This window comes from Passer montanus, unplaced genomic scaffold (genome assembly GCF_014805655.1).
Source record: "Passer montanus isolate IOZ18808 unplaced genomic scaffold, ASM1480565v1 scaffold101, whole genome shotgun sequence".
NCBI lineage: Eukaryota > Metazoa > Chordata > Aves > Passeriformes > Passeridae > Passer > Passer montanus.
Window position 1 is genome coordinate 1,153,858 of NW_024356616.1, and position 12,629 is coordinate 1,166,486.

Here is a 12,629-nt window from a genome sequence, read left to right on the forward strand (position 1 = left end):
CTGTGCATAGATCAATCTCACTCTCCCCTCCAGCCATAGGTTTCCCTCTGTGGCTTGCTGCACACTTATTATATCCATCAATATCCAAGTAATTAAAATCCCCCATTATCTGGGTCCTGGCTCCCTTACAAGCCCCTCACAAGCCATAAACTCATTCATGATCAACCTCCCTAAAGTGTCTGGGAGTTTGCAGCCTCCTCTCAGGGTCCCCAGGCTGCTGTTACATCCTGAAGGTCCCGCTGGAGCCCTGGCTGCTATTCCTCTCCCTGTGCTCCTGGTCTGTGCCAGGATTGCTCATTTCCATCCCCATCTTTCTCCACTCACTGCTGAGTTTATCTCAGAGCAGCTCCCCCAGCTCCTGCCTCACTTGTGCTGCTGGAGCAGAGCTTTGGAGCTGCTGCATTCCTGGAGCACCCAGGGGCTCCCAGTGCTGCATCCCAAGCTCTGCCCTGCTGCAGAACCTTGGAGTACCTTGGAAAGGCAGCAAGGCCCCAGTGCTGCCACACCTGTGCCCCAAATGTCCCTGGTCACACCTGTGGCCCAAATGTCCCTGCACTGTGATCAGGGACCATCCCAGTGCTCTGCTGGGGGGACAATTCCTCCTCACCTGCTCAGGGTTTGTTCCTGCACACCTCGACCACAGGTCTCTAAGCAGTTTATTAATAACCAAGTTTGCCTTGTGATTTCCCATCGGGAGGGATGTGGGAGCACAGAAAACAATTGCCTTCACCTTCTTTGTGTGCTGCCACTTGCCCCAGGCCTGAGGCTGTGCCTGGAGCACCGTGTCCCTGGAACAGCTTATCTGCACCTGGGGAAGGGCTCACCTCTGCAGAGCTGCTGCACGCCAGATATGATTAGAGGCCATGACTCAAGCCAAAAAGTGCTAATTACAGCAAGGAGGAGAGGGGAGCTGCTAAATTAGAGCTAATATGGAGAGGGATTGGGGAACACATTGAGAAGCCACCACTGCTAAGAGGAAACAGGGCTGGGAGAGGGTAAAGCCTTCAGATAAAGGACACCCAGAGGGACCTTTGGGAAAGGTTTTTTTTCCCCCTAAAATCCTTGGTGTCTGGCCACTGTTTGTAAAACTATTGCACTGTTACAGCTGTTGGTAAATAAAGAAACCAGAGACCCAAATATTAGCACTAGAATAAAAATAGCTTGATGTGGGGCAAAGGGTGGGAACAAGACACAGGCAGGTCCTGACAAGGGTCCCATCACTTCCCTGCTGCCCAGGGTGCCCAGTCAGGCTGGCAGCAGGGTGGCATGGTGGCACGTCACTGGTGCCACACGGAGGATGTGCCACGGCCACCAAACGCCTGTTTGCCAAGTTAGTCACCACAGCCCACAGTGGCAGGCCTGGTAAACAAGGACAAACACAGATACAGGCGTCCAGGAGGAACTGTGAACCCGTGAAGCAATCACTACCCGGCATCCTAGGAGCTCCAGTCAACCCCATTTCTTAGAAAAGAGAAAAAAAAAAAAAGGAAAAAGAGACGAGGCGCTGCTATTATTGCAGTAAGAGGCTGTGTCATGCTGGGCTCTGCAGCTAAATATATTCAGTGTTTACTGTAAGCAAGGACAGTGGGAAGCCTTCCGAAACGGCACGGGGGCTGCTCCCATTCCTTTTGCAGCTATCAATCACGCCTGGCTTGAGCCATTTTTATCCTGACACAAATGGAAAATATTTCCCTGGTTTCGTTTCTACTGATCAAAGATACTTCCTCAACAGAGAGGAGCCCCCGGGAGTGGTGGGGGGGAAGAAGTCCCTGAGGAAAGGATTTGCCTGAGGGGACGTGGGACACAGCTCAGAGCAGATGGGGCACATCAGGACACCATCCCAAGGGTTAGGACACCATCCCACCAGCCCAGGGCATGGCGGGCTTGGTGGATTTGGCCAGGCTGTTATTCCTTTCTCTCCCCCAATTAATTTGCCAAACAAGAAGCTCGGTGTTAACCACGTGCCTGCCCAACACAGCTCTGGGAGCACCCTGGGAGTGCAGATCCCCTTTGCACCCTCTTCCCCAGCTGCTGCCGTGATCACAGAGGCCTGCAGAGGGGCAGGGGTTTGGGGTCAGATATCTGTTTACTTGCTGTGTAAGATTTCCCTAAACAGCATTGGAAAATGCTCCTTCCACAGAGCTCATCGTGGCCGGAACTGACTCAGCTTTCTGCACAGAGGGTCCTGGCCATGAGCTCACTGACCTCAGTGACCTGACGTCACACTCAGCACTGTTTACTGACAGACCACATCTTTTATTTTACTTTATTTTATTTTATTTTATTTTATTTTATTTTATTTTATTTTATTTTATTTTTATTTTATATTTTATATTTTAATTTTTATTTTTATTATTTTTTATTTTTATTTTTAATATATTATTTATTTATTTTATTTTATTTATTTATTTTTATTTATATTTTATTTTTGTTTATATTTTTATATTTTATATATTTTATTCTATTTTATTTCATTTTATGTTAATTTTTTATTTTATATTTTTTATTTTTATATTTTATTTTTTATTTTATTTTAATTTTTTCTATTTTACCAGCCCAGGGCATGGCGGGCTTGGTGGATTTGGCCAGGCTGTTATTCCTTTCTCTCCCCCAATTAATTTGCCAAACAAGAAGCTCGGTGTTAACCACGTGCCTGCCCAACACAGCTCTGGGAGCACCCTGGGAGTGCAGATCCCCTTCGCACCCTCTTCCCCAGCTGCTGCCGTGATCACAGAGGCCTGCAGAGGGGCAGGGGTTTGGGGTCAGATATCTGTTTACTTTCTGTGTAAGATTTCCCTAAACAGCATTGGAAAATGCTCCTTCCACAGAGCTCATCGTGGCCGGAACTGACTCAGCTTTCTGCACAGAGGGTCCTGGCCATGAGCTCACTGACCTCAGTGACCTGACGTCACACTCAGCACTGTTTACTGACAGACCACATCTTTTATTTTACTTTATTTTATTTTATTTTATTTTATTTTATTTTATTTTATTTTATTTTATTTTTATTTTATATTTTATATTTTAATTTTTATTTTTATTATTTTTTATTTTTATTTTTAATATATTATTTATTTATTTTATTTTATTTATTTATTTTTATTTATATTTTATTTTTGTTTATATTTTTATATTTTATATATTTTATTCTATTTTATTTCATTTTATGTTAATTTTTTATTTTATATTTTTTATTTTTATATTTTATTTTTTATTTTATTTTAATTTTTTCTATTTTATTTTATATTTTATTTAATTTAATTTATTTTATATTTTTATTTTTATTTTATTTTGTTTGTGCCCTTCAGAGTGGTCAGAGCAGTGCTCCCCACGTGTCCCCTGAGCCTGCCACCTCCCTCAGTCTCACACAGACCCTCGTGATGGGCAGATTCTCTCCACAAGGCAGACACAAAGTCAAATCAGATTTATTTCTCCCAGGCAGATGCCAGCAACTCCAGAGCACAAACTCCAGGCTGAGCTTCTGGTTCGACCCTGAACCACCGAGGGCTCAGAGCCACAGTGGGAGCTGTCACAGCCCAGGCTCACCATCAGCACTGCTCTGCTCAGAGGGACTAGACTGTTGCTGTACACACAGCATCACCCCTCTCCCCTCCCTCACAGAGCTCAAACCTACCGGCAGCTCTAAACTGGTTCTTTTTTGTCGGAACTGCTGCATAAATAGCCCAGCAGACAGCCTGGAGGCCCTGCACGCTGACACCTGACAGCGAGGCCAGGGCAGATCTGCAGAAAAAAGACAAGCTCCCGTGTCAACAAGGCATCAGCCCCTGGGATGTGACCGTGGGGAAACATCCAGAAGGCATTGCTGGGACAGTCAAACACGTCTGGGAGCAGGGGATGTCAGAGGGCTGGTGTCAGTGTCCAGGTGGCTCTGGCTGGGGCCAGGACAGCGAGGGAAGGTGTCTGAGCTGCACAGAGCAGGTCTGTGCCCCACGGAGGATTCAGGAGCTCCCTGCTCCAGTTCTGCCCAGCTCAGACCTGTGCCAGGCAGCTCTGCTCTGGTGCCTGGAGCTGCCAGCCCTGCCTGGCCCAGAGATAGGCTTTACAGCCCTGCTGCTGCTCTTTGAGCAGGGCTGACGTGAGCGCAGCTTTCTGGGGAAAACAACCCTTGGCAAAGTTCAGTTCCCTGCCCTAAGAGCTGCCGTGGCCTTGGGGACAGCCAGAGCCCCGGCACAAAGCTGAGTGACACCCCTGGAGCAGCTCCCATCCTCCTGCAGCAGCGGAACCCAGCGAGGATCTGCAGCAGGGCCTCGGGATGCAAAAAATGCCCCCAAATACCCCAACACAGCCAGCAGCCCCCGTGGCTCAGGCACAGCCACAGGGATGGCAAGGGGATCACAGAAATTGCTTTTGCAGCAGCTCCAAAGCGAAGTTGCTGGGCCACCAGAGATGGTGGTAGGAGCCAAACACCATCTGTTCTCTCCCAGAAACTCTTTTGTTGGTGGAGAAATGAGCTATGAGGCTGATAACTCGGCAGTGCCAAGCTCATCTCCCAGACGATCAAGTCCCTGATAAATCTCCACAGATGCAGCTTTGCTCTTTCCCTCCTTCCCTTCCCGCTTTTCTTCTCCCAGTGTTACTCAGCTACACACACCCAAACCTCAGCTGTTCCTCTCCAAAACACAGCCAGGTCATGACCTCCCTCTGCCCCACCCCACTTTGCTTTGACACGGAATTAGGGAATTGAAAGTTAAATTCCGCTCAAGAAGCCTGTCCCTCTGACCTTGGAGCTGGCTTAGCTCTTTCAGTGTTTCCCAGCCCGGGCAGCTTGCAAGCTTTAAACATTTCACATTTCACCCTTGTGCCTGGCCCCAGACAGAGCCACGAGCCCTTGGTGTCCCCTGCTGGGGTCACCTCTGCAGGGCCACAGCCCTCCCTGGGTACCCCAGATGTGAAAATTGTGTATTTTGTGATTGGCTTTTCACAAATATTCAAATTATTATTATATGTGTTATGTTAGAAAGTTACGCTGTGTTAATTTTCTTAAGTAGTGTGGTAGATATAGTATTAGGTTATAACACAATGTTAAAATAAAAGCTATGCTTTGTAGGATATTTTTTTAAAGAAAGGACTTACACTGAGAAAGGAGCCACAGGACACCTAAATCTTTCACAAAAAAAGAATTTATTGCCCCACTATCAGAAGAAACGAACTTCTTCCCACTTCACTCAGCCCTGAAGAACCGTCAGGATTCAGAGGAAGAAGTTGACACTGACCAGACAGAATCCTTTTTTTGAATAGAATTTATGCATCATGGATGCGGTGTATGAATATTCAACAGGCTGTTGTTTTTAAGGGTTAATCCTCTGTTAACGTGGGTCATTTTTCGGGCTTATTTTGCCCGGAAAAAGGCACCTGGACTGTCCGTAACTCTTTGTTTTTTATTGCCTCATACCATATATATAAATAAATAAATAAATAAATATACATACACACATACAAATAAATAAATAGATATAGATATATAGATATAGATATAGATATAGATATAGATATAGATATAGATATAGATATAGATATAGATATAGTATCATATTATATTAGGGTAATAAATAAATTATTAAATATTAATTAAAATTAATTAAAAATAAATAAATAAATATAATATTAAAATATATAATTTTTTAAACAAACATTTAATTACTATTAAACCTTTAACATTTTAAAAACGAGCGATTGGCGTTTCTCACAGCAGAGCATCCCGAACCCTCCCCAGCCCCAGCACCGCACCCCCGGCACCCGCCCGGCTCCGGGGGGCAGCGCAGCCCCCCAGAAGGCGGAGCAGCCCAAAGGCACGTCCTGTCTGCCACCTTTCCCCAGCAGAGGAAGCGGCTCGGCCGAGATCAGAGCCCGGGGAGCGGGCACGGCGGCGCCGAGCGTGTGCGGGGCGCTGCCGCACTGACCCGGGCCAGGCCCGGGCCAGCCCCGCTCGGGCAGGATTTCCGCCAGCCCGGCCCCTCGGCACAGACAATGGCTGTCTGACTGCTGGAGACGGCTCTGCCCGCGCCCCGCTCCGCCCGCCGCTCCTCGGGACCTTCGGGGACATCAGACAGGAAAATGGGCGCAGAAAGAAAAGGTTGTTCGTGCTCCCGAGTCCAAACTTTCGTTCCTGAGCCGGGTGGAAGATGCTGAAGTCAGGATATTCAAATACTTTCCCTGGCTCCTGGGGGAATAGCAGGGCATGAAGGGCTGGTGCCATCTCAAGGCACTGGTGCCATACCATGGCACTGGTGCCATCCCATGGTGCTGATCCAGGGAGCTGATGCCATCCCAGGATGCTGATGCCATCCCAGTGTGCTGGTGCCATCCCATGGGTCCAGAGCCATCCCATGGTGCTGATGCCATCCCAGGGTCCAGAGCCATCCCATGGTGCTGGTGCCATCCCAGGGCACTGGTGCCATACCATGGCACTGGTGCCATCCCAGGGTGCTGATGCCATCCCATGGTGCTGATGCCATCCCAGGGACCTGGTGCCATCCCATGGGTCCAGTGCCATCCCATGGGTCCAGAGCCATCCCATAGCACTGGTGCCACCCCAGGGTGCTGGTGTCATCCCATGGGTACAGTGCCATCCCATGGGTCCAGTGCCATCCCAGGGCACTGGTGCCATCCCATGGTGCTGGTGCCATCCCCAGGGCTGGTCCTGCTGGCACGTGCCCACACCTGATGGGGTTTTCCCACTTAAATTCCTACCCTGCCCCACGCCCCTGGCTGTTGCTCCCCTGCATCCCCACGGACAAGGCTGTCCTTGTCACAATGCCCTGACTGGCACTATATTTATATTTCAGGCCACCACATTTCATAGCCAGAGTTCCTCTTTGCAAGATGCATTTTAGAGTCTCAAACACCTGTGGCTTCCTTACACAGCGAGCCCTTGCCTCCCCAGACCCTGCAGGCCCCCGTGGCAGCAAGCATCCACACCCAGACGTGTCCTCAGCTCTGCTTTGCTGCATTCAGGGCTTCTCCCAAGGGGTCCTGCCTGGTGAAAGTGCCAGAAGTTTCTGTTTCTCTTCTGTTTCTCAGCAGACATGATTTACTTACTGTAACTGGCTATCTGTTATGCCCTGCGCTGCATTATTAACTTGGTGATCGTACATTTAGCAGGGAATTTATGAGAAATGAGGAGACATTCATTATCAGCAGCACCACAGACTTTACTCTTATATGGTCTCCCTGCATGGAGCAATGCTTGGCTCAGCCAGAGCTCACCCAGCTCCAGCCATTCCCTGGGCCACAGCAGGACAGGGCTGCTCTGCACATTTCTGGGGCTGCATTCCCCTCACTTAGGCCAGCCCTTATTTTTTCCCCCAATTAAAATATTTTCTGATGGAATTTAACTGGCTTAATTGTGCCATCATGCCTTCTGTTGTCTGAAAACCAGGATTTTTTTCCTGGATTGTTTCAGGATTGTTTTCAGGCAGGGAGCTGTGTGAGGATTGTCTGAGACATATCTGTGCTTCCCAGCAACTGAACTGCAACAGAAGTGCCCTTAAAATACCCTCCTTATCCTGCACCTCTGACCTGGGGACAAACATCCCCTCCTTCCTGTACCTCTGAACTGGGGACAAGTACCTGCCCTGTGCTGTATCTCTGAAATTGGGACCACAGGAGGCGTCACAAGGAGCACAGATGGCCAAATTAAACTCTTGGGGTTTCTGTGAGCAAAGGCTAAAGCGTCCTGCCGTGAGATTTGGACAAGTGTTCCCAGATGTTCTATTAAAGAAACAACAACCACAGAAAAACCCGAGCAACAGCCAAACAAACAGAAATCTCAGGTGGAGCCCCAGAGACACACAGAGAGGCTGCAGGCAGGTTGGAGCCAGGGGCACACAAGCCTCCGTGGAGAGAGGCTGCAGGCAGGTTGGAGCCAGGGCAGGCACTGCCATTTGCACGACCTGGATGTCTGACAACCTCCCAGGAATTTGGATTCCAAGAGCAACACAATGAAGCAGTTCCTCCTTGACCCCAGAGCCATGCCACAGCTGTCTGCAGAGCGCTCCATCTCGGAAACCTCCCCATCCCTGAAGCCCTTCCCAGCAGACAGTGGCATTTCTGGCTCCTGGGAAGGGCTGGGCTTCCCCAGCTGCAGCCTGGTGGCAGCTGTGAGGAGCCAGAGCTCCAGACCACGTAAACCAGGGAAAGGATGGGAAGAGCAGAGATGGCTGGAGGCTCTTGGGCATTTCCCATCCTTAGGTTTTCACTGAAGGGCCTGAAGACAAAGCAAATATCTACCTATATCTATCTATATCTATATCATCCATATCTATATCTATATCCATATCTATATCTATATCTGTATCTATATCTATATCTATATCTATATCCATAACTAATCTATCTATATCTATCTGTTACATCTCACAGGTATCAGGACATTCTGAGTCTCAGTTTCTGCATGCCCCACGCCTGGCTGGGAAGGTCTGGGCAGCACTGATGCTCCTTTGGGCTGCTGCATCCTCCGACCCCAAATGGATGCTGCAGACCGGGCAGGCTTTGGCAGCAGCCAGCGGAGGGAAAGCTATGCAAAACACGCCCCGGGGAGCTGCCAGGCATCCCGGATTGCCTTCTTTGGAGTGGTTTTGGAGGCTGCAGAAGGCAAAGCCAGTTCTCTGCAGGAGTTTGTGGCGCAGGCACTGGCTGCCCCCTCCTCCAGCTCCTGCCCTGGGGCTTTCCTGGCAGCAGAATTGCTCCCACCCCGAGCACCCCGAGCCCGTCACGCCGGGAGAAGCAGAGCACAATTAGAGATGTGGCTGTGCCTCTCTGCAGACGGTGGGGATGGGAATTAATCCTCCCATTAACGGGTGAAATGGAGCGTTTGCGTCTCACAAAGCAATTACACAATAATAGCGGGAGAACGATGATAGAAATCACTTCGTCTCTGAAGTTGCTCTCCAATCCAACACATGAATAATTCCTCCTAGGCATTAGTGGGAAAGCAGTATTAAAGCACCCATATAAACAAAAATTACTGGAAAAAAACAGACGAGGCATGCTTCATCGCTCTGTCAGAGCCAAGCACAACTAAATTTATACAAAGTGGGCAGAGAAGCTTGAAGGGGCAAAGACATTTGTTAGTGCTCTGTGCGAGATGAGCTCACAAGGAACGCGTGCTTGATCTTGGCAGCTTTCTGATGTCTTACTCCTAAAGCATCAGCTTTAGTCTCGGTTTCCATGGCAGATACTTTTCTGAGCTTGTATCTTCCACAGATATTGCTAATTTATGCTGTCAGCCACATCTCTGCAAATACCTGCAGAGTGATTCCATGTGCAGTGGGAGCGGTGAAAACAAGGTGCACGTGAGCCTGCCTCAGCTCTTGTTTTAGACTGGGGATAAAAAAGGGTTTGTTTTCTTCAGCCCACCAGATCTTGGCTGATCTTCTGGCACTGAATTTTGCCCCAAACACCCTGACACTGTGTTATCTGTCCTGTGAAGCAAAGCTCTTCCAGGATTTCATCCAGGCACGTGTTTTGGGCAGGTTTACCCCCCAGTGCTCGGGCAGCTCTGAGCAGGAAGGGTTGGGCAGCACATGTGGCCCTGCTTCCTTCTGCTCCCCCATCACATTTCATGCTAGCAGATCTCATAAACCATGAGATCTTTCCCTGGCAGAGATCCAGCCACACCAAAACTGTCCTATTTTCAGGCTGGATTTATCAGCCCTGCGAATGTTGAGCAAGCAGCTGATGAATTGGTCTCACCAATTTGGCAAGACCATGGCAAGGTGAGAGGCTGCACTCCTGGCTGGTGGAAGAAGAATCCCAGGGATTTTCAAAGCTGTTGTCTGCACACTGAAGCACAGAACATCCAGCACATACGAAAGAAATTGCGAAAAACTTGTAAAAGTGACAGAACCACAGGAAGCCATGGCACGTGCAGAGAGAGCTCATGCCAGAGCAAAGTCCTGGCAGCACTGGGGAAACCCATGTCCTGGCAGGATATGGGGACTGTTCAGGGCTGTTTCAGGATGTGCCCAGCAGCAGCAACGGGTGAGTCCCAAGTCCCAGGTAGGAAAGAGGCCAGACACTGAAATGAGGCCACTCCTCCTAAGGATTGAAGCCTGGCAAGTTCTGGCCAGCTGGAAGTTGATCTGAGCCCGGATGGAGCTGGGCTTGCCAGTCATTCTGGGGCTCATTCAGGTTACTTTTTACCTGCCCTGCTCACAGTTCACCTGGTGACCAAGAGCTCCCAGGCAATCCCCTTCTCCATTCTGAGCCAGCACAAACATCTACACTGGCCTCAGGTGTGCTCACCTCTTCACTGCTCCCACTGACTGCTAGAGAGGCAAATCCCCTCTCTCTATCCAAAGGAACAGAAGTTTTAAAGGGAATGTGGAATAAAAAGCATCTGGTGATGTTTCCTTGGATCTGTTCTTCAGTGTGGTCAGAGGTAATTTCTCTGGTAAGTGAGGGAAACCCCTGGTGTGAGTGGGATGGGGACAGAGGCTGCTCCTGGAGCCTTTCAGCAAGGATGAGTAACAGGGTCCAGCAGTAACAGTAAACAAGCTTCTAGTTTTCCAAACAGAGCCTCTGCAGCATCCGGCTGCTTTAAAACATTAACCAAAATACACTTATCTCTGGCTCCTGGCCTTAAGTGACTTCTGAACCCAGTTATTCTGGGCCGTACTGACTGTGCTCAGCACATCCAGGTGTGGGAGGCCAGCAGGAGCCCTGGTGGCCAGAGCCAGCCCCCTCTGTGCCCTGTCCACAGTGCCTTGAGAGAGACAAGGGACCCAAAGGGTCACCGAGTCCAGCTCCTGCTGCTCACAGGAGCCAAAACTAACCCGTGTGACTAAGAGAGAGTCCTCCCAGCCCAAGGGCTTGTCATTGACCAAGGGTGGTATGGAGAGCAGACTCTTGTGGAGCAGAGGTGAGTTTTCTTTCCAGCACTAATGAGCATGAAATTTAAGCAAAAGGACACTGGAGGCAGGAGCAGGGCAGCAAATTGAGTTTTCTTGCTCCCCCTGAGATCATTGCTGTGGGCAGCTGAGGGTGTAACACCCAGGGAAGTCATCTCAGAGGGTGTTATGGATCACCTGCCTTTGGGACAGCACTTCTCAGTTAGAAATTACAGCTCTGTGTGCACTAAAGATGAGTTGCATGTGCTGGAAGCAGCAGAAAGGAGCCCATGTCCAGACAGGAGCAGGTTTGCAGTGCTGGCAATGGAGACAGAGCCAAGTTTGCACAGGCTCCAGCCTCTTCCTAGCATTGCAGCAGTTCTCACCTGGAGTTTCACTTGTTTGTGATATGATTCTTGGTGCACGCAGTGCTTTTCAATGCAGCAAGGGCAGGAGGGGAGTTTGGGCTGTGCTGGCTCAGTCCCACATCCATGGCTGAAGCCTGTTCTGTGGCGGGACAAAAAACCCCCAACATTTCGGAGACAGAGCCAAGTTCTTGGCTGTTTGCACAGGCTCCAGCCTCTTCCTAGCATTGCAGCAGTTCTCACCTGGAGTTTCACTTGTTTGTGATATGATTCTTGGTGCACGCAGTGCTTTTCAATGCAGCAAGGGCAGGAGGGGAGTTTGGGCTGTGCTGGCTCAGTCCCACATCCATGGCTGAAGCCTGTTCTGTGGCGGGACAAAAAACCCCAACATTTCCTTTGATGAAGCAGCCAGGACTTTTCATCTCGCCCGCACGACAGGAAAGTTGGCAACTTAAATGTTAAACTTGCCTGTGAGTGTTGGGTGTTGACATCATCGTGATCTCAGCGCTGTAACCGGAGCCCTCCGGCTTTTCCTCCAGCCTGCCTTTAAATACCAGCCCTGGAGCCGGCACAGCACGCGTTCCTCCTGGAGAGCCCACGTCGATGAAAGCAAAGACCAGCTCCAGCCCTGCAGCCATGTCCTCATCCCTGCGAGTGAGCCCCTCGCTCCACGGCTACCGCTTCGACACGGCGCTGCGCAAGAAAGCCGCGGCCAACATCTTCGAGAGCATCAACGAGGCCGCCCTGCAGAAACTCTTCAAAAACTCCGGCGACAAGAAGGCGGAGGAGAGAGCCAAGATAATCCTCGCCACCGACCAGGACATGGAGGAAAAGACGAGAGCGCTAATGGCACTAAAGCAGAGGAGGAAAGACAAACTGCTGCAGTTCCTGACGTTTCGGAAATACTCCCTTAAAGTTCACTGAGCTGGCGGGGGCAGCAGAAAGAGGGAGAACGTTTTGTGACCGGACTGGTTGAGACCTCCAAGAATGCTCAGCGTGCTCTGCTGCCCCGTGGGCCTGGGGACCTGAGAGTCCAAGCAAGGGGCTCCGGCCTCACTGCAAAAAACGAGCCACAGCAGCATCAGTGCCCACTGGTGTGGACAGCACTGGTGTGGCCAGCAGGATCGGTGCCCATGGCACATCCGTGTGGACAGCAGGATCAGTGCCCGTGGCACATCCGTGTGGACAGCAGAATTGGTGCCCACGACAGCACTGGTGTGGCCAGCACGGGTGTGAACATCAGGATCAGTGCCCATGGCACACCCATGTGCCCAGCAGCTTTGGTGCCCATGGCACATCCATGTGGACAGCAGGATCAGTGCCCACGGCACATCCATGTGCCCAGCAGCATCAGCACCCACCAGCAGCCTGGTGGCCAGAGGCTGGCACACAGAGAGCAGCTCCCAGCCTGAGG

General features: G+C 50.1%; 1 protein-coding gene across 1 annotated transcript; it reads left to right on the top strand.

Moving 5' to 3' along the window:
- Positions 1-11,534: 11,534 nt before the first annotated feature.
- TCIM (transcriptional and immune response regulator) lies at positions 11,535-12,275 on the top strand. Its single transcript, XM_039716542.1, has one exon. It carries the CDS (start codon positions 11,819-11,821, stop codon positions 12,137-12,139), a length of 321 nt encoding a protein of 106 aa, XP_039572476.1. The 5' UTR covers positions 11,535-11,818; the 3' UTR covers positions 12,140-12,275.
- Positions 12,276-12,629: the final 354 nt, after the last annotated feature.